This window comes from Tetrao urogallus (assembly GCF_951394365.1).
Source record: "Tetrao urogallus genome assembly, chromosome: 5".
Classification (NCBI taxonomy): domain Eukaryota; kingdom Metazoa; phylum Chordata; class Aves; order Galliformes; family Phasianidae; genus Tetrao; species Tetrao urogallus.
In genome coordinates, this window is record NC_136818.1 from 35,321,759 (window position 1) to 35,345,012 (window position 23,254).

The 23,254-nt window shown below is 37.8% G+C and overlaps 1 protein-coding gene across 2 annotated transcripts in view; it reads right to left on the minus strand.

Annotated features, from left to right (window-relative positions):
- LDB3 (LIM domain binding 3) overlaps positions 1-23,254 on the minus strand; it is a gene marked incomplete at both ends in the record, with an annotated part of 111,829 nt that overhangs the window by 55,664 nt on the left and 32,911 nt on the right. For both annotated transcript variants that reach the window (XM_079536258.1, XM_079536259.1), the window contains one exon: positions 11,765-11,840. In XM_079536258.1, coding sequence (XP_079392384.1) covers positions 11,765-11,840 — 76 coding nt within the window. The remainder of the gene's footprint in view (positions 1-11,764; positions 11,841-23,254) is intronic.

Here is a 23,254-nt window from a genome sequence, read left to right on the forward strand (position 1 = left end):
TGAAAATCATTATATGTGTATACTAAGAACAGCTCAACAGCCACATATCAAAGATTTTTTTTTAGGTGTGAAGATGTTATCGGTTTCCTTCAAAGAGGAGTTTGTTTATATTTGGTATGCTATGAGAAAATCCTCTCTGGTTCTGAGCCACACACTATTTTAGCTTAATCCTAAATATGGACACATGAAGGACCCAACTTGCTGCTCACGGGGGTCATGCAGTAAGAAGCAAGTAACCCAAGCCACCTGGCAAGTACGTGCAGGACAGGTATCAACAGCCCTTGACCTACCATGTGAAAACTAACTTACATTGGAATGAAAAAGAATATGTTAGAAGCTGTCACTCATTCTTCACATTTACTAATGTTCCCCTTCGGGAGCATGAAGTTCTGCACTTCTAATGAACCACCTCCGTGTTTTTTTACCCTGGCTCAGGATTCTCAACTCTTTATGTAAAAGTGCATCAGAGCAACAAATGCTCTATGTTTCCTTGACTTCTTCAGAATAAATCTCAAAATTAGTTTTAGCTTACTGACAGGATTTTTCACGGTGAAACCTCTGACAGCAATTCACACAACTGAGCTTAAATGATTTGGTGAAAACAGCAAATTGAATTTGTATTTCAACCAATCAAAACAAAATGCATCTTCAAATTTACCCCCAAACCTGCATTTTCTTATAGGTTTTACTCCACTGATAAGTGCATGCCCATGAATGCAGAGTTTTGAAGTTTCAGAATCTCACGACCTCTATACAATATCTCATCCAAAGCAACAAAGTCCAGAATGGATTTTGCAGGGCTTGGAGTGCCTTCCTTGCATGCTCTTTCACATAACAAAATGGAGACAAACATGAATGATACAAAGTCCCAAGGTAGTTACATATTTCACCTCACTATCACTTCACTAAGAGCAATTAGAATGATGCCTCTCACTTTATGGTTAACACTCCACTGGGATTGGGAAATATTTAATGTATTCATAAGTTTATTTGCATGTAAACAGATTTAGAATGCTCTAAACCTCAGAGAATTACCTGAGAAGATGGGATAAAGGCAGTTTTAATGTGGTTTTGTTTTTTTAAACAGAACATTTATATGATTTTTCATATATTGTCTTGTCATTCAAGTTCATACACACTTCCATGTCAAGTGCCATTCTGTCAGACTGCCCCTCTGCTGCCATCTATCACACATGAAAAAAAATTAATGAAGTACTGATGGGAAGGTTCAATCTCCACTTCCATACCATCAATATCCACCTCTGATACTGTGGGCCCACATAATAAAATAGGAGGCATTACTTTTGGAGCAGCCCTTGTACATTTTGATTATGTGTACAACATGGAAGAACCACAGAACGAAGACAGAATTGTTGTAGCAACTGGATAGATCAGTACGAGGGAAAGGCGTTACAACAGAGGTGTGACGATGGAAGGACTGGCATGATAGAAAGGTGTTATACAGGAAGGGAAGAACATTGTTCACCTGTATCAGAAGATTCCAGGTTCTCGGGGGAAAACTTCACCAAGGAGGGATCTCCAACCAGAGATCCTTCCCCAGGGCCAGTCAGCCCTTAAAAGGGGTCTAAGAGAGGTGCAGCCAGGCTCCACCCCTTCCTGTCACACAGCTGAATTGCCTTCACCTGTGCTCCCTGGGCTGAGCTGGTCCTTTCCCCAGGTGCTCAGTGTTTCAATTAGCTTTCCTCAAGAAAACTGTAAATGAGAAGCATTTTGAGGCATACTTGGCTGACCTTGCCTATGATCCTGCTTTCTTTTAAGCATGAATTGCCCTTCTTAATTATCCAGCATGCAAAGAGAGCGTAAGATTTCTTCTGATAAATTATTAGGAGTGGAAATGCTGAATCACTGAATTACAGAATTGCAGGAGTTGGAAGAGAACTCTAGAGACCAAGTCCAACCTCCCTGCTAAAGCAGGTTCCCTACAATAGATTGCACAGGTAGGCATCCAGATGGATCTTCAATATCCCCAAACAAGGAGAGACCACAGCCTTTCTGAGCAACCTGTTGCAGCGCTCTGTCACCTTCACTGTAAAGAAGTTAATCCACCTATTCGCATGGAATTTCCTATGTTCCAGTTTGTGGCCATTGCTCCTTGTCCTTTTACTACACATCACTAAAAAGAGCTTAGCCTCATCCAATTGCCTCTTGCACTTTAGTTACATATAAACATTGGTCAGATCTCCTTTCAGCCTTCTCCAGGCTGAACAGATCCAGGTCCCTCAGCCTTTCTTCACATGGGAGTTGCTCCAGACATCATCATCACGAATGCCCAAGAGAATTACAATAAATTATCTGAACCAGAAGAATCATCTAAAGCATTTATACATGCTCTTTCATAGGAATAAAATATCCTTTCCAAAAACTTTAAACCCTTACATTTTACTCTAGCAAAAAATGAAACTCTTCTGCATTTGCATATAAAGTAGTTGAAAAGGTGCATTTATAATCACATCTTGAATGGATTGCCTGAAATTTTTGTTATCTCGCGTAAACAATTTGCTCCTATTGAAGAAGGGAATTTTCCCATATTCCCAAGATAAAACTTCATTTTAAAATAGGCATGAATAAACAAAATAAATATAGTAGCAGATTAATTCATGAAGGCAGAAAAAGGAGAACTCATTTCTCATTGCTTTTCTCCTCACATGCTGCAGTCTGAGTTACTTACGTCACACACCTAAGAGTAACGCAGTTCTCTGGAATACATTAATACACTGAAAACCTTGACAGTGTGACATCAAACTTTGTAGGGAGCATCTGCAGATCATGCCTTCTTAGTATACTAGTTAAGAACACAATGATCAGATGTAAGACAGATTATGTTCAAACCAGAGGATTCAACAAATGGCGCTTTAACTCATTTTACATAAGGAAGCCAATACATACAAGGGAGGGATTAAAGCAGGACATTGCGGTGCACTAGCTTGTCTGGCTTTCTGGTCAAAGCAGTTCTTCCTTAGGAAAGTAGTAAAGGGTCAAATCTCTACTAGAGCTGCTTCTGTAATGGCTGGTAGGAATACTTTGTTCTAGGAGAATACAAACATCATTTTAAAACTGAAAATGCCACAGCTCTGGCTAGATTACAGATGCCACTGTCACTGTGGTTCCTCTCATGCTCTGATGATTATTGCCAATTCATATTGCAATTCAGATAACAAAGACCTTACTCTGTAATGGTACTGTGAATATGTTTTTGGAGGTACTAAACAATTTAAAAATCGTTCCAAACTTCAATCATGACTACAGCACAAATGAACAACAGGGCAGGTACTATTACATTCATTTTCCAACAAAATCTTGTTTGAATATTACTATGAATTTATTGAAACATTAAATATTTTACCACGTTACCTACCCTATAGGAAGTCCACCTTCTGAAGCCCTCCGTCTGAGACTTAATTTATGCATCTCAGCCATTTCCCTTAGAGTTTCTGCTGAGTAAAGGCCAATAGGGTTGTTATATTGCCTTGCAGGGCTCAGCTGGCGTACAGGACTATTGCCATCAGTCAGTAGAGGGCTTAGTTTTGAACCTAGGTTACTCTTTGCAGGTGAAACGTCAGGAGTCACGGACTGAGAGGACATGGAAGATCTAACTGCGGTAGTCTTTAAGTAAGAAGAGCTATTTGAAAAGCTGATCTCTTCCTTGTTGAAGTAGCCTGAAAACGTTCCATTGGTTGCTAAAACACTACCCATAGGCCCAGTCGCCGTGTTAGTTAGAGGACTGAAGGTTGCTCTGTTGCCATTGATTTCCCAAGCAGGTTCCTGTAGTAGCAAACATGCAGGCCAAGAAAAGAAAAAAAAAGAAAAGAGCAATCATAGAACACATGCAAAAAATAATACATCTGCAATCACTGCTTTCTAAACATATTGATAAACTAGCAACAAACGGATTAAGTGCCAAAACATCCAACCTTTCAGGGAAGATTTTCAACAAAGAAGCTCACTGTTTCAAAATCAGGGAAGTAAAACATACTCAAGCACTTTTTATCCTTTTTTTAGTTCAAACCAACAAATTAAAGCTTATTATTAGAAGAGCATTTGCTATTGGTCAGCTTCATAGCAATGATTGTATACAAATACAACACTGTCTATTAGTTTCTAAGATAATTAAGAAAACTTAAAGAATATCCTAAGGTCAGAACTATCTGAAATAATATACAAACATAAAAGTCAATCTTATTATTACAAAAACATAATTATTCTAAACCACACCATTCTATTTTTCATGAGTACACTTAAAGTTATTGAAGCCCACACCTTGCATTGCTTACACAGGCTTTGGTTCATGCTGATTAGGCCATGCAGCATTGTTAGCAAATAGACCAAATGGATTCAAGAATAGATATCTGTTCTACAGACAAAATGCCTCTATATTCTGACAATTTCTGTATAATTTCCACTTGAATGAGTGTGTGCATGAGTACATGGCTGATGGCTTTATGATCCTATGGCTACATCCCAGATAGTGTTTCTAACTAGGACTGCAGTCAAAGTCACAGTAAACTCTCCTAACAATAACTACACTCACAAATGACTGTGCTGGTTCTCAAATTAGAAGTGTACTAGCAGAAACTAGTAAACTTGTATAAGACAGTACTATGCTTCATTTTAATACATGATTTACTATTAATGCAGTTTAGTGCAACTGAAGTAAAGGGTAATATCAAAATAGAAAAATAATGCTTCTCCTGCAACATGAAGAAGTAATACTTATCAAAAAACCCACCTGAACATCAGTTAGAAAATGCATGTAAAACTTCTGTTCTCACATTAGCTAAAACATCCTTTTCCTTTTTCTGCCCTTCAGTTCAAACTTATTTTGGTATAGCACCATCTAAATCATTGGAACTGGAAAGCACCGAGCACTTCACAGGACACATTGAGCACACTTAGGGTTAAACCACCCTTTGGTTCCAGCTACTAGCAGGGTGCAGTGACCACAGTTCTGTGTTTTTTGGAAGGCTGCCTGCTTATAGTATGAACAATTTTATCAAAGAATGATATAAACTGCTCTTTCAGGTGGGCCTTTTATAACTTTGCTCTGTTTTCTTATTCTTTTTTTATCTAATATTACAATAATAGAAAACTACTAGTGCTTTGGATATGTATATTAAAAAAAACCACTTTTTACCATTCTACTTGTCAGCTCTTTGTCTTGACAATACCTAACTCTGAAGTTTCCTTTTTTCATTTAAGCAAAGCACCATCTTCATGTTTTAACTCGTCTGTTCAGCAGGTCATGCTCCCTACACGCAGCATCTTTGACAATGTTTTGCATTTGTAGCTTTGGGAAGGTTTCCTCATGCAACATGAAGAAAATTTTAGCATGATCAATTATAAAAATTACCCGATCTAGGGTATGATGCAGAAGTGTTCCATGTTTGAGGAAAAAAAGGTTTTCAGAGGCACTCACTTCTGTGACTTTAAACAATTCTGGTGTACTCTGAAATATCTAATGCTCTTGTCAAAGCCGTGGTTGACAAGAAGAGTAAGTAAAACAATTTTTACAATAAAAAATTTTTGACAGCCCTTCTGGCAATGAAGGGAAAACACAGAATTTAAAATCTTAAAGGCTCAGTGACAAGCAAAATTATAATACTAATACTAATAACATTTTCCCATGCTTGCTTTTTGAACCTAGAATCCTGAGTTCAACTCACCCTGTGCATCTTTTAAAATAAGGAATTAAATAGTTTCAAAAGTAGCTACTTTATTATATTTTTGGGGTCTGTAATTCTGTAATTTGGATAAGATATTCTATAGCTGAGACGCCCAACAAAATATTTTAGTGCTTCGCAACTTACAGGTTTCTCTAGAGCCCATAATAACCACTTGAATTTTATCTGAGAGGCTTAGAATCCTGGCTCCAGTCTAAATTGGGTTCTGCATGTTTTTCTAGAGGAGGATCACTCCCATGTTTCTCTCTGTACCTGCAGCTGTAACAGGTGCCCAGGTACCCACACACTCACAGTTCAGAGATCCAGCCAGCCAGAGGCTGCAGTCCACCTTGGGGGACAGGAACAAGAAGGGGACACAACTCTGAAGAAAGGACAGAGCTCACAAGCTGCTCTCAGTGAAAGCTAGTACAAGAGCAGGTAGTAACCTACAGGGACATTTTGCCTGCTTTGGACTGGCACTGCTGTGTTTGCCATATTTAACATACTACAGGCACTTCCCCATAGCCTTACATGAGCCATACACCTGCAAATAATTTAGCCTCTGATTCTCTATGTTTGCTGGTATAGGTTATCATTAAACTTCTTTACTTCGATACTGAGGTTCGCTAGAAAGATATATATTTTACTTTATCCTCTTAGATTTTTCTATATTGCATATTTAAGATTTAGGGAGGTTGAGTATATTTGGAAAATCAAGATAATATGAACTGATCAGTTATAACTAATTGTAGAAGAACTAACCCATCCAACAAAGCTAAATATGTGGGAGAGAATTATAATATTAATACATTTAGAATGTTTTGAACCAAATATTGCAGTCCAATAAAATGAACTTAGAACTTTTTTGTTAATAAACATGAAGAGATTTTAGCTGGCATTAATAGCTGCCTGGGGCTGTAGAAATAAATGTGAAGTGCTATTCCTTTTAAAGTTAATAAATAAAATGGAATTACATGCTCCAATCATCATACTGCGATGCTGAAAACAGCAACCCACCAGTCTTAAGTGGCCTACTGCATGTTTCCAAGTATTACTGAATAAATAGAAAGCACTTATTGTCTCTCAAAATGTTTTTTAAAAGCAGCAAACACACAAAGCTGTGTTCTCAAGCTAAGTCACCACTTGTGCAAACGAACGTTACGTGCTAACTGAAAGGGGACAAATAATAAAACAGTACAGAGGTGATTGACTAGAAAAAGTATCTGAAGGAGCTATATTAGTTTGTTACATTGAAAAATCAGTGGCTTCTATCTATGTTTACTGTGAACTTCCTTTCTAAACCTTGGAATAAAAGGACATGCAAATAGATCTGACTATACAGCATCCATATTATAGAACTGCTAGTGAAATAAAATCCAGATATTTCATTAATCAGAACTCATTTTCATTATTTTAGTGTCACTGAACACTAACAGTAAGTGAAGGGAAAATTACAGGGAAGCCCTAAGAAGCAACGGCTGATGATTTTACCAAGCTTTACGACATAAACGAACCTTTGCTTTCATTCCACAAGCAATTTCTAGCTGGAAGAGCAGCACACTAGCAACTCATTACTAGAGTTCATAGTAATCCAGCAGTGCCAGGTTAGCATTCTCCACTTTAAGTTAATACTCGTGTTAGTTCAAGTGTAGGGTGTTTCCCCTTATCTGGGGAGAAAGAGATGAAACACAAAGTGGATAAAAGAGCACTGATACAATTTCTTTTCCATATTCTGCCCAATAATCACCTTACTATCTCTTTGCTGTTGTGATCCCTCATCCTGGGATTGTTCCTGGGACTATATCTTAGAATAAAATACTGTTCCTTCTCTATTTTTTTCTTTCAGGTCAGTCACAACAGCAGATCAATACAGGAAAACAGTTTTTGAAATATGAAGTTCAGATTTCTAGTGCTGAGTAGCAGCATTACTTCTCAGGAAACACAGCCAACAGTAACAAGCACCCCCTTGTTTCCCAACTGTCTCTCATCCCAATCTGCCTTGTCATCACTGCGGCTGGAAGGGCAAGATGACGTTTACAACTATGCCAGTGTGTTGCTACTCTTCAGCCGACCAGAAGAGGAGGCTCTGGCATTGAGCAGCGGGCTTGCAGAAATCTACTGCGAGGGAAAACTGGGTTTTAATTTCCCAGCGTAATGGCAGTGAATGAGCTTAAAACTGACAAATGCAGAGGAATCTCAGACATTTGGGAATTCAAGGAAGCAACAAATCAGTTCAGTTTCTATTCTGCAATATTATTAGTTCTTTTTCTTATAGATATTTCTGTGAAGAGCAAATTCTGCTTTTATATATTGGAGAAGCGAGAAACATTTATATAGAAAAATACTTCACCAGTTTTTCAGGTCCCTTTTTTTGAAAGCTCAAGTACCTTTTGTCTCTTTCTTATAGTCCATACAGTCTTTATTATAAATGACTGTGGCTTTTAGCACTTCTGGGAGAACAGTTTTACATCTCTTCCACTACAGTAATGAATTTGACCTCCCAGCATGCCCAAGAAAAAGGTGTTACTTTAAGCTTTTTATATAAAAGAAAATAGAGGCACAATGGCATTAAATGAGTCTGCTCAAAGACACTCAACAAATAGCTTTTGGCTCAGCCTTCTCTTCCATAGTACAGCTTGCTAAAGAGACCTATCCTCCCTTCATCTATTTTCTCTTAGCCACATGGGTACCTAAATTTGTCAGGAAACAAGTCCTTAGCATTATGAGATCCTCAATGGGATTCTGTAATGTGTGTGTTCAGGAAGGTAGTTATATTATAACAATTAAAGAGGCTTTCTTAATACCTTTACACAAAGGGAAAAATGTTAAATCAGTGCTTAGCCTTAAAGGCTCGGGTCAACTACTTTGAACTGCACTGAGCTGAATCCTTGCCTGTATTATGCACGCCTGAAAAGCTGGCAGCAGCTCACTGACTGGTAATGGCTTCATCTCAAGTCCTTGGATTCATACCTACTCTTCTCTCTGTTTGAATGCTGTTAGCCATAGTTATCTCCTCCTCCTCCACCTATGCTACATCTGCGGTGACATATCTGATTAAAACATCACAAATCAAAACTGTTTCAAGTTTAAGACTAATGTTAGAGAAGAAAATACTGGAACTGCAAATCAGTTTAACTCTTATTTTCAGTAATATCCTGCAGCTCAGCTGAAGCCATACTTATAGTTGCAGAACTTGTACCATCTGTAACATCAATCAGCTCAAAAAGGTAATTAGAGAATGTATTACTTGGGATAGATAGGAAAAATCCTATTGTCCTTCCTTACATCTTTTTTTAAAAATTGCACCTTTATTTCTCTTTAGTGCAGAAAGTGATGACCATAACAAAGAAGAAACACGTGCTTCAAAATTAGTGGAAGCTACATTCTGATCAGAATAACATACACAAGAATTATGGTTTATAATAAGACACTGAACTTGCACATGCAGATTTTTTTTTAGCTAACATTGCTGTGACTTAACCTTCACCAGAAAGAGGTAAGAAAAACCTCCCTTGATGTTTGAGGTCAGCACTGTCATGATTTGTTTCGTAATGTCATTTTTTGCTATCTTGGTAAGGCAACTTAACTCTTTTCAAGTGAACCATCAAAGTCTAAACATTGTCAAGCAGTGATGTGGAGGTGGCAGCTTCTTGCATATGTGTCAAAGAACTCTTCATTTCTACAGTGACAGTGTTAACAGGAATAATATAGGGATAAACAACGAAACATTGATTTTAAAGTGTACTTACTGTGTAACATATCTTATTGTGACATCCTCACACTGCTGTTTGTGCCACTAAAATTTTATTCTGGATTTTGAAACCTATTTTCCAAAGGGTCAATGCCTTCATTACATTTCAAATCATCCTTAGAGAAGAATTCCACTTTCTGCACTCAACATTACCTTTATTACTTTATAACAACTAAACTCACTGTTGTCCACTTCAACTATTTTTCTATTACTCAGATAAAAGTCTTAGGCCAGGAAGACATACTGCTGGCTTTCAGTAGGCTTGTTTTTATATCTGGTCAGCAACTTCCATGCTCCAAAACAAAACTGTCACTCCTAACCTGCTAATGGCCCCCCACTCCAGCACTCCACTGCTGCCTGTTCCACTAGGTTTTTTTTAGGCAGGATCTCTGCCCTGTTTGAATACTGTCAGAAAACCAGTTCCCCACCATGCCTTCACGTAGATGTCACCTTCTCCAAATAAAGGTGCTACAAATTCTCTTTTCCAGCTGCAACTACTGCTTATACCCCATTCCAAATCCTACCTTCAGTAGCTGCTATAAGCTTTTCCTAAGCCAGGATACACAGAATGCTCAAGTGTAAGACAACACGCTCTTGAAAAAGAATCAGATCCTGTGGTATTATATCACTTAGGCAGATCAAAATAGGAAACATGAAGTGCATTTTATGACTTCTGTGTCAAAGGTGTTTTTAAAAACCTACAGTGTGGAGAGTTAATTCTTCTATAGGGTAGTTGGGTATGGAAAACAGTTTTGTGTAGTAAGCAGCTTTCAATGCCTATGGCAATAATTTTCAAATTGACAGCTGCTATGGAAGGATCATGCCTAAAACAGAACTGTATTCATTTTTATAGATTCATTTTTATACAGGCTTTTATAGGCCTGCGGTGAGAGTAGTCAAACTTGTCATACCTGTGTAGGTGTCTCTCAAAAGAGAGTCATCAGTCTTGCATTGGGGAATAGCTCTGAAGAGAGATCGTGTACTTGTTGCCTTGAAAACTAACAGCACTCTGTGTAGTTCTTAAAGGAAAATAAGGACTTGATTTCCCTTCCTGCCCTGTATTTTGCTGGTGCATTGGAACACCAATCTAATTGAAAGAATGATCCACCCTTTTTTTCCCCAGGAATTTCTAAGTACTGTTTGGCACGTCTTCCAATAACTTTCTCCTAGATAACACTTGTAAAATCATGATATAAGGAGAAATAACTCTGAGCAAGATCAATTATTGATTTCTTCCCTCACCAAAAAGATTACAAGATCCAGAATGAAGTAACATTTTTTCTGAGTCAACTAATAAACAGCTCTTCAAGTTCATTTCAAATTTAGCAAAACAAAATTGACTCAAATTATTCTTCCTGGTTGTGTTTTCTAGCTTCTTGCTAGCTTCTATGTGCCCATGGTAGTCACGTGGATGATGCCAACTTCCTAAGTTTTGAATTTGGGAAGTATGGTGTTTATTTTAAACAATGTTTTACAAATTATCACCAGAAATTTGAACTATTAAAGTAGGAGGAGATCACCTATTTCCCCATGCCTTTTGATCATGAATGTTTCTTTCTTATATTACAAGGTTGGGATGAAACTGATGCAGAATGAATAAAATTGCAGTAAGGGAGATTTTACCTCCTCTCCATTTATCTAATTAAACGCATCACCAATACAAACATCCTCCTCAGTGCTTTAGCCTTAGGATGTATACCATCTGTCAGGCACCCTAACTCCTCAGTTTCTCCAAAATATATCTGATGTCTTGTCAGAGAGTCACTGAATGGTTGTTCAAATACAAACATTTAAATTATGGAAACTAACTACATTTAAGAACAGAAGCCAAGCCATCCATTTCCTCTGCCATTTGCTGTTATTCACTAAATCAACTCATCATTTTATTTCGATGTTTGTTGAATAATGCAACAAGAATGCAATATGATGCAAATCTTCAATTCTCTGGTATGTCTGTGTTTCAAATCAGTGCATTTCCAGTTGTAGCCTGGATTCAGTTACACTGAGGCACAGTCTAAAGGGTTTTTCCCCAAGAACAAACAAAAACAAATGTCTATTTTCAGCATTTGGTAGCCACTTTCTTACATGAAAAAAGTCAGGAAGACAACAGATTCTTTGCTCAGAATGAGATCATAGGACAGCTAGATGCCTTGGTTCTGTTAATCAGAAACTAGCAAAATATAGGTCATCAGGTACATTATAATCAGTTTTGCTTCCTATGCGTTCATTCAATATTTATTTAGGATGGACAAAATATATTTTCAGTAGTAGGTATTTACCTTCACTGTTGTAGATAAAAATGTTAACTTTGGCTGAATATAACTGTGTCACATACCTTCTGGTGGGGAATTACAGCTCTGGGTGAGTCAATTTTGGGTGGTGTGGTTGAAACTGGCACTGGACGTTTCGATCTGAGGATTAAAAAAAAAGATTTTGCAATCAGAACTCTTTTTTCCTAGATAAAATTTTACATTTCTTGCAAAAATGCTACTTCATCAGTAGTGAAAATTAGGCAAAGCTAGTACATTTTCTAGTCATCATAAAGCTTTTTCCATGTTCTCACTTGCAAAAGTCTTAGATGTGAAAAATAATGCCTGATTTAGTTTCTCTGAACAGTGAAAAGCCTTCCACTTTGCATCACCCATTTTCTAGTACCTTATGACTGGATTTTTACAGATGCCAGCTAGCTATAACAGGAGATAAACTCATTTTTGGACAGCATTCTAGAAAATGGGACTTAGAAGTGTCTTAAAATGCAATGACTATGCTTTGATACTGAGGCATGTCAAGATCAACTCCTCAAAAGATTATGACTTTATAGTCTCAACAGTAGATCACTTCACTCCAAATACTCACCACCTTCCATCTGTGTTTGACAAATACATGAGGATTTTAAAAACTGAAGTAAACCATACCGAAATATTTGCAAAACACACAATGCATCCTTTAATTGGAATATAACAAAATCAATTTAGCAGGTTTAAAATGTTAACTAAGTACTTCAGGATGCTCAGAAAGTGAAGATGTATTGTGAAGGTTCTGAGAACTTCACTGAATGCCCTTCTGAAATCTTGCCAGAAAACAGGATCATGGGAAAATGAACTGAAGAAAGTACATGTAATCAAAGGAATCACAGTTCTGCTATTGCTGTGCTATTGCCAACCCACAGATTAGAGTTATATTTCAAAACCTCATCCATAAAAATTATATTTTGTAATATAACAAAAATGAAATAAAAGTACTTAAAATCACACAAAACTGTTACTGAAGCAGAATTAAGTAAGATGTCTGGAAACATTTGTTTTAGAAAATAAATGAATAGAAGACATTGTAGAAGTTAGGAAAACAGTGAACAGTAGGAAAAGGAAAAATAATGCTATGCTGGACATAAAGTAAAATTGAAAAGACAACATATATACAATTGGTAGAAGGCAAAATTTGTTTCCTAGAGTAGTTGATTAACCTGAAGTAAAATTTAACGCTAGAAGACAACACTGAGACTACAAGAATAATAGGCCATCAGGATGGATTAGACAGTTATCCCTATAACAAAAACACAGAAGATGCTTTTGGTCCAGTAAAAATACGTAGCCATACAGGTTCTCATTTTTCATAGCACAACTTAATAAAAGACTGATAGGGGAAGATATTCCATTTTAGGCTCTTTATTTCCTTACTGAGGGCTGTGTTGCTCTTTCCAATGACATACCTAACAAGGGCAGCTACTGGAGAGAGAAAACTGAGAAAGACAAACGCTGGGGCCAGTCATAGTGGGAATCCATGTGTTAAAACATAGCATCACACTGAGCTGTGTATTTAGCTTTAGTTGCCACATATAAAATGAATTATCTTCATAGGAACTGGAAGATTTCTTAATGGAGAACAGAAATTATGTGACCCTTTTAACCTGCCCACAACACGGGGGCTGGAACTAGATGTTCTCTCAGGTTCCTATCAACCCAAGCCACTCTATGATTGTATAATTCCTGAAGCAGGAGGCTAGAAAATCGTAAAAGGCACTAATAACTGATATTTACAGATTGCATATATTGTAATATAATATCAATCCAAGAAAGGCTTCAAGTTCCAAGAACAAAAGTTGATTGCTAACTGCCTAGAAAATACTTTCCTCAGTGATGCATTATTAACCCATCTTTTTTCAGAAGTGCTTCCACCAACCATTTCAGCTAAGAGAAAAAATAAGTCATTTAAGATGTGCACACTCATCGCAAAAGAAAATAAAGTAAGCTCCAGCCCAGAACACAGAGTTGCAAAAAAAAAAAAAAAAAACTGAAAAAATTTATAAATAAGTAAAGATTTAGGGGAGATTCTGATCCTCCTTCTGCTAGTACCCAGGTATTTCTGTGAAGTTATTGAGGGGGTCCTAGACATAGTCAAACACAGAGCCAGGCAGCATGGGCTCTGAGTGTACCTTCTGCTCTATCCATTGATCATGAATTCTAGTGCCAAAGTTGCTCAGCAATGTAAATGCTTTTTGTTGCTTTTACATGCAGAACAAACAGCTGCATACAGCAAGTTTAATGCTTAACTAGAAAATATTTGTATTGCATTATCCTGGGCTGCATCAAGAAGGGTGGCCAGCAAGGTGAGGGAGGTGATTGTCCACCTCTGCTCTCATGAGACCCCATCTAGAGTACTGCATCCAGGCCTGCAGTCCCCTACAATTCTGCTGCTTATTTTATCTCTATTTTTCCCAGTCATTACTTCACCACAGAAGATGCTAAGGAGCTTTATTTCTTTCAAACGTTGCTCATAAACTACCTCTGCCATTTACAGTGTTATCCAACAAAGATTATTATTCTGCACCAACTTGAAGATTTTAAGATATTACTTTAGAACAAGAAGCGTTCCTACATAACTCTGTCTTGGATGTTTGTAACTGTGATATTTAACAACAGAATGATAAAGCTTGCTAAATTTGGCACAGGTTTGCATCGGAGAAAAGGGCAAAAGAGGTGAAGTCAATTTGTGGAATGAAAAATGTATGTACTTCTAAAATGATTATTTACATAAGAGCTATCATTCCTCAGGGAAAATATCTTGCAAGTTCAGGACAATTTTTTCTCCCTTCTTTTCTAACCATATCCTGCGGCACCACTACTAACTTAGATTTTTTGCTTTTCAAGTCACTAAGGTGCTGCTGTACGTGTCTGTCTCAGCTTACATTTTAATTCATTGACTGCAAAATTATCTTCTTCCAAAAACCCATGGAGTACACTTAGTTTGTAGAGTTGCAAAGAATATGGAAGTCCAAATTCTACAAATGATTGTGATAGTTATAGATTTGATGTTGAAATATTCCAGGAAATTTTTTTTCCAAGTCAAAGCAATTGATTTATTTTCAACTTGTCCACTTTTTGTTTTCTAGTTTTAAAGTTAAAAGTGGAAATGAAAAGCTTGTTTCTCAGCCTTAAAAAAGCCCAAATACGTAATTCCAGCATCTTTTTAATTCTTCCCTAATATCTCCTGTTCTGGGAAATACACCTCCCCTGTCTCCACATACAGATTCTCTGCCTTACTGAAGTTTAAAAGCAGTAGGGATCTAGTTTTGAGAAGCAGTTCAATTTTGTTAGTACTGTTGATATAACTGTCAAAATTTCTACTTGTTCCCATCTACCTAAATATATCTTTAATTAAAGAGCTCTTGTCTTCAATTCTATTATCTTTGCGCTCACAACAAATGTTCATTAGGACTCAGCTGCACTAAGAGGAGCTGCCTGCTTAAGGAAAAGCTTCCAGAGAGTTCGAATTCTGTGATGCAATTACAGCTTATCCCTACTCTCGGGAGCATATCACCATACTTGGAGACAGCAGATACGATCTAACAGCTGATAGCTCTTTTCCATGCACATGGCATTTTTTTGTAGTTTATAACTTTGGCAGTCAGTGTCCACCTTCACTTCTTGGATTCTCAGGACAGCTAAAATCATTTTTACATTAAGCTCTTGTTGTTGCTTCATTATATATGTGACCATCTATATACACTGATTAAGATGCTCAAAATGTGTCTTACTGTCTCAAAACTTGAAGAAGGGGGGGGGGTCTATACAAAGGTAATAAAACAAATCAACTACAATACTACAAAATACAATATTTTGAAATCATTTTACCTACTTTACATATCTCCTAATTTAATAGAGTGGGTCACACTGGACTTTGGATACATATCAATTAAATGCAGTAATATTAATTTTGGGAAAACAGAAGTGAAATAGCTAGACTAGATATTCTTCATGGTCATCACTTCAATATGTCCATCTTCAGCCAAACACTGAATGAAATATTATGCATAGAAGCTACCTACTGATTCTAAGTCTTGCGGGGAAAACCCCGAGTCTTGTGATCTCCCACAGTTTAAGCTCACTAAGCTCTTCCTGTACATTAGCAAACAGGCTCAGCATCCTTTATGAGAATCACAAATACAAAACCCACAATACTTCATATATCATTGTGATCACTTTGGGGCTAGGATGAAGCCTAGTTTCACCTTATCAAGATAGCATCTGTACCTGCATTGAAATTGATAAATACTTCCATCAGCAGTTTTGCTCTATGTCAACAGTAACGCAAATATTAGCATTTGGATGCATGACTGACTTGTTAATTATTTCCCTGCATTGCACTACACTCAGATGGACTGCAGAACTGGCAGTTATAGTTTTCAGGCCTGTTGTTCGTACCCATAGCATTATATGAACAAAAATACTCGTAAATGTCATCTCTAAGTAAGCAGTTATCCAAAAATCTGTGGAAGAGAACGTTTACAAGTATGTAATATCTATTTCCTTTAGAAGGGATTTGAGCAAAGGGTAGATGTAAATACTACAGGACAGAAAAGGAAAAAGCAGAGAAATCTTGGTGAGTTTAGATTAAAGAAGGAAAGGAAAAGTGAGAAAAAGTACTTGTGAGGCTGTGAGTTTTGAAAATGAGTACATATCTATAGATTCTGAAGCAGCAAACAAATTCTACTCTCCTGTTTTCTCTTCAGCTCCCCCTTGTCCCACTGGATGACACCTACACATCTTTTTTACTCTTCCCCTTTCACTTGTGAGACAAAAACTCTTCACCTGAATTCCCTTGTATTCTGCCCTTGAGCTGTTCCCTCCTGGAACTAATGCTTCCATTGCCTCCCAGTTGATTCAGTAACAGCTCTGAGATTCCTCCACCCCAGCAGCAACTGAGGGCAGAATTCAGATTGCTCAGCTGTAGAGAAGAGTGTTAGAGAATCACAAGGGAGACACTGAAATAGAATCACAATAATCAGGGAGGGTTCAGAGCTTAATCATATATAATCTCACTTTAAATCTCTGACAATTCAGTAGTTATTTATTATTCATGATTGTATTTATTATTTCTAATTACTGCCAGATGCTAAAAATAAATGTAATTAAGGTGAAGAAGCAAATAATGAAATAATTTGTTAGTGTAAGAAGAGAAGAACAAAACATTTAGGTTGTGAAAGAATCTAATACTGAAGAGCTGTTATTACAAGGAGCAGGAAAATGCACTGTCTTTATCCAGCGCTTATATGTATGCATTAACTTGGACTAAAAATGTCACTCTCTCACTCACCCCAGTAAGCATAATAATTAAAAAATGCTGAGGACTCGGACATTAAAAAATATTTACCTATGTGTTTTTTACTGAAGAGCATATAACGTGAAACATAGCCTTTTCTCCTGTTTAACTTTCCCCTACCACGCAGATAATGTATCTGACTCTTAGATCACCTCCATTCAAGTACCATCAGACTCCAGGGCAGTCCCGCAATTCTTCACTTTCCAACAGCTTTGTTAAGGGTGAACATCATTCAGCTGCAGATTTCAGATCAACACTGGGAGCTGCTGTAGAGAATCACCCAGAAGTATGCAGCCAAGACTCAAAGGTATGGTGAATCCATCCCTTTTTTAAAAAGGAAGGAAAGAGATTCACAAAAGAATACAAAGCTCAACAGCTGCCTTCTGTTGAAGGTACTTCTCACAGTAGCTGTCTGTGCTGTCCAAATCCAAATATGTTGATATTACACAGATGAAGTCTATTCTTCCCTTTGCCACTCGACATTTGCTAATAGCAAATCTAATGCTCTAGATACTTTGAGCATCATGATCACAAATGATTAGAATTTCCCGAAACTGTCAATGATGCAAAATTAGTATCTGTTTTTCCTGTAATTTCTTTAACTCGGAATGTGGACATTATAGCATACTGCATGGCTTTCAGAGCATTTCTAATTGACGTATATGGCAGAAAGAAAAATTAGGGGTCATGGATAATAGGATCTTAACTGTAGTTCAATTCATTTAGCTATTCACTGTTTGCAAACCAGAATACATCAGTGAGCTTTCCATCGGTGCCTTTCCTTCACTTTTTCTTACAGTTTAGAGGATGCGAACTGAAGTGGGTTACACAGAGCCAAACACTCGCTGCCACTGTCTCACCACAATAATCAGTAACTTATCTAGGCAAAGTTCCAGTGCTTCTGAAAGATATGAATATCTTCAGTTATTGCAACAAGCAAGTGTGATGTTTATAAGCAGTACTCAGAGATACCTGAAGAGATGTACATTCTACTCTCCAGTGTGCTGATACCTATATTTTTACACCTTGCTTACTAGGCTAAACAGACATTCACAAAGGCTCTACAGAAATACAAATAAGATATGCATCTATACACACCACAGTCACTACATGGTTCATTTTGCTCTTTGCTTTGTTGATTTTTTTGTTTGTTTTTTTTTTTTTTTTAAATGCTGCTACTTGCTTAGAGTGCCTTCTTCACCAAGACAACTAACTTACAATTTCATGCTCAATAATAATTCCATTATTTGCTTCAGTAGCTAACCTGCCAATTATGCTGCAGAAAAAGGATGATCCTGTGACAGGGCCACTATCTTTGGAATTAAAATTCAGTTTTATCTGCTACTACACAGGATGGCCTACAGAAAGTTACTGGACATTCTACTTTGCTTCTCTGCAGAAAGACAATTTCCTTCATGAGAGTAAATATATCAAAGGCTATGAGTGATCCAAATGCACTGTTGAGACAGCAATATAATGAGCAGATGCTTTCTCTAATTATTTAACGCTTTTTGGAACTTTTGAGATAAACAGTTTTCTTCCTACACTGTTGATTAGCTGTAAGAAAACTAAGCAACCATTTTTTTCCTCATCTGATAGATGTCAAATCTGCCAGAAGCTGTATCTGACAGATTTTGACCTGAAACTTAATTCTTATTTTAAGACTGCTTACTTAAGAAAGTTTGCCAGGCCTCGTCAAAAAAATTTGCTTCCTTCTGAATTATTCGAGTACTGCTTGAAGTTGTATTTATGACAATGCAGAAACTACTCCACCACCTGCCAGTGCCCAGTACTGCCATGCTGCACTAGACAGCAGTCAGAAAGAGGAAACAAAGAGATGGCCAACCTCTGAAGAGCCTAAAAGCCAAGCAGAACATACCTTGGTGTGTCCCTGATCTTAATAGGGATATCAATTATTAAAATATGGAAAAAAAAAAAAAAAAAAAGACCTGGTAACTTTTATAGTGGCTGATGTGCATGAAATATCACAAAAAAGATCCAAAGGAGACTGGTAACTTCACGTACACAAATAATGTATTACAGGATTGACCCAGTAAAGCATTCATATTTCACCCAGTTGAGTTACTTTCTACTTTGCTCTTGTGAGGCCTCATCTGGAGTACTGTGTCCAGGTCTGGAGGCACCAGTACAAGAAAGACAGAGAGCTGCTGGAGAGGGTCCAGAAGAGAGCCACAAAGATGATCAGGGGACTGGAGCACCTCCCCTACGAAGACAGGCTGAGGGAGCTGGGCTTGTTCAGCCTGGAGAAAAGAAGGCTGCGGGGTGACCTCATTGCAGCCTTTCAGCACCTAAAGGGAGCCTACAAACAGGAGGGTAATCAACTCTTTGAAAGGGTTGATAACTGCAGGACAAAGGGAAATGGTTTTAAGTTGAGGGAGGGAAGATTTAGGTTAGATGTCGGGGGAAGTTCTTTACAGAGAGTGGTGAGGTGCCGGAACAGCTGCCCAGAGAGGCTGTGGATGTCCTGTTGGCCAGGTTGGATGGGGCTCTGGGCAGCCTGGTCAAGTATTAAACGTGGAGGTTGGTGGCCCTGCCTGTGGCAGGGGGGTTGGAGAATCATGATCCTCGAGATCCCTTCCAACCCTGGCCATTCTGTGATTGTGACTCCTTAATTCCACTTCTTAAGAGTAATGTATTAGCTTGAAGCACGTAATTTACATTTTGCCACATCCATACTTAAGCCAATCAACATTAATCAACAAGAAAAGGTCTCAGCCCTGATATATTGTGACCTTCTTGTGAGCTTAACATTTTGGGTAATATACCAACTTGCTGATTGCAGAATGCAACTAGTAAATACTTGTTTCAAAGATTATAGCTGTCATGTATATTGAGTTGTGTAAGCCTGTTGATTTGGATAAGATGTGCCAGTGATATCCATCATAACTATTCCATGCTAAATACAACATAAGACATATAAGAATTCACACAGAGATGGATGAAATTAGCTCATCCATTGCATTTTTATCTTACGAATAAGAGCATGATTTTAACTTCACTGAAAGCTGGTGTTTCAAGGTAGGGAAGAAGTATGTGCAGTCTGAGAATAGTTCAAATCCCTGAGCAAAATCTTCTTATAATCAAAACCTGATTGCACTTTAAAGCCTTGGTGCTACAGTTTCCAGGCTCTAAAACTAACAAGGACACTTTATGCACTGAGTGTAAATAGCAGTCCACTCATCCTGCTCATGTAGAGAATATATCTATATTCATTGCAATGACTGATATTTGTATTTTGTTTTCCATGGAAAAAGCAAATCATCACTTTCAAAAGCATTAAATGTTAACTACTCCAAGATGGTAACTCATAGTCTTGTCCAGATACCAGCCTAACATTCGGAGACAAATGCTACCATCCTCTCATGTCTGCACACAGGCACAACTGGGGTATTCAATGCGATTCATCTCCACTTCAGAACTCATAATAATACATGTTAACTTTTTTAAGCCAACTTTTTCTTTAATGCACTGAGCACATGGTCTCATCAGAAGTTTGGGGAAGAAACCTTGGATACTGAGGATAAAAGCTCCAGGGTTGAATTTCTAAGCAAAATAAGAATTAGTGTCACACCACATTCACATGATTGTTGCTTTCCTCTTTTTCCTATCATTGCGACTAAAATTTTGAATTTATGCATACTGTGACTAAGTAAGGAATGTAAGAATCTGACTACTACACTATTCTTGTCTTGCCAAAAGTAGAATTTAGAATTCCTTTCCTGAATGCAGGTACACGCAGTCACCAACTGACTCAACTGAGGAACCATCCTTTGAGGAAAGGCTGAGGACACCTGGATTGTCTTCTCAAGAGAAAAAGAGGTTAAGACAACTTCATCATCCTCCACAGCTCCCTGAAGATAAGAAATCACAGAATGGCCTGGGTTGAAAAGGACCACAATACTCATCTGGTTTCAACCCCCTGCTATCTGCAGGGTCGCCAACCAGCAGACCAGGCTGCCCAGAGCCACATCCAGCCTGGCCTTGAATGCCTCCAGGGATGGAGCATCCACAACCTCCTTGGGCAACCTGTTCCAGTGCCTCACCACCCTCTGGGTGAAAAACTTTGTCCTAATATCTAACCTAAACCTCCCCTGTCTCAGTTTAAGACACGAAGGTGCCTGTAACTTCTTACCATTAACCAATGATGGACACACAAAAACAGATCTCTCCTATGCCAGTGGAGTCAGACTGGACATTGGCAAGAACATATCCACTGTGGGGGTGGTCAGACACTGGAACAGGTTTCCTAATGAGGTGGCTGAAACCCTATGCTTGTTGGCATTCAAGAGCCATTTGGATAATGTCCTTAAAACACAGCTAAATTTTGGTTAGCTCTTGAACTGGTCAGGCATCTAGACTCAATGATCTTTGAAGGTCCCTTCCCACTGCAGAATTCTAGCCTATTTTAACTTGAGGTCTCCAAAATGTACTGTCCACATGGTGTAAGATCTGAGACCTCAGTGCGATCTAGACCAGAATTACTCCAGTGAGTATGGCACTGAATAACCAACATGGCATCAACTTTGTATTTTTTTTTTCTGATATGAAATTCAGGAACTACTCACTCAATATGTAAATTCTCTGAGAATCACATTAGCTTTTTTAAACAATTTCTGCAAAATTCAAGAAGGGAACAGACTAAAGGACAGAGCTTCGTTTTTTTGTGTGTGTGTGGTTTTTTTGTTTTTTTGTTTGTTTGTTTGTTTGTTTTTTGTGTGTTTTTTTTTTTTTTTTACTCTGATACACTTCTTTCTTGCCATAAAATTTCAGACCATATTTCTAAGGCAACGTGAACATATTTATACTTGAAAATATGCTAAGAATAACACTTCTAGTGAAATTGTATCAAATGCAAGTCAAAATGCAAGTCACACACCTTCTTGAACTCTGAAGGCTGTGGGTAGGAGGCAGGCATTTGTATCCTTAGTCTAGACTGACACAGTAGCAATGGACTTGCTTTTGTATGTAGTAATTCAGAAATCTGACTCAAGTCTTGATAGGGTTTTTGCTTCCCAAACTTTTAAGTGCTGCTATCCTAGCTATTGAGTCCCAAGCGGTACTGCTGAGCTGTGAAAGTATTGCTGCAGTCTCATCCAAGGAACAGTCATTTGACACCAGGAATTCAGTTTCCATAAAGACTACAGTAGAAAAGCAGTAATGGCCAGGAAGAAGTTAGCTACCCCAAGAATGGATTTCAGGATAGGCATTCACAAGGCAGAATGCAAGCACTAGCAAGTCAACACTAGCTTTAGCTTTCCTTTCAAAAAAAGGAAAGAAGTCATATTCGCATGAGAACAGATTCTCCCTCTATACATAAGCAGTCCCTGAATGAAAGCATTATTAGTCTAATGAATGTAATAAAATCATCCAAATAAAAGGAGAAAAAGTTCCAAAACCATGCTTTCATTTTCTGTCTGTTTTTACTAATCTCTTCCTACAATGCTTTTTGGCAATGTTTCCAGTAATACCCCAACTACTCAATATTTTAGTCTGTGCTTTTGGGAGAATTGCCTGTAGAAAGTTTACTCTTAAACTGTAATATTTACCCTCTTCTAATTCTTGTTCAAGCATAAACCCAGCCTAAATCTGGTTCTGATTTTAAAATATGCCCATCAGCCCTACAACATGTACAGAATTGTTTACTATTCACAGCTTCAGACAAAAGAAAGCAGTTTACAATGACCTTTCAATTTCCTTGGCTTGCAGTTTGCTGTTACCACATACTTTATTTATGGTAGATCTGAAATAAATACTGCAGGATCAGCCATCTTTTGGTGCTGCACAAGAAAAGGAAAGCTATTAAATATTTACCATAAATCTCTCCTAGCTTTACAACTGATTCTTCCCATTTCACCACTAAAAAGTATTATTTAGCTTTTGATTTGCCAGCAAAAAGCAGTCAATTGAGGCTGCCTGAATGCAAACTGTATTCCAACACTGGCTTGCCCTGAAAGGGGGGGACATTGTGTCAATGCATATCAGGCCTGCACCTTCCCTGCTCCTCTGCAGGAACTCGTAGTGACACCAAAGCAGGCATCTTGGAGCATCACAGGAATGCCTATGCCAGCAGAATGAGGCATGCTCATATTACAGCATTTTCCAAAACTTAGTCAGTACATTTGGTGAATCCTTTCCAAGGAGGCTGATCAGATTCCTCAAGTTAAGATCAAATGAATACTGTGGATGCTCCAGTGAAATGTGTTAA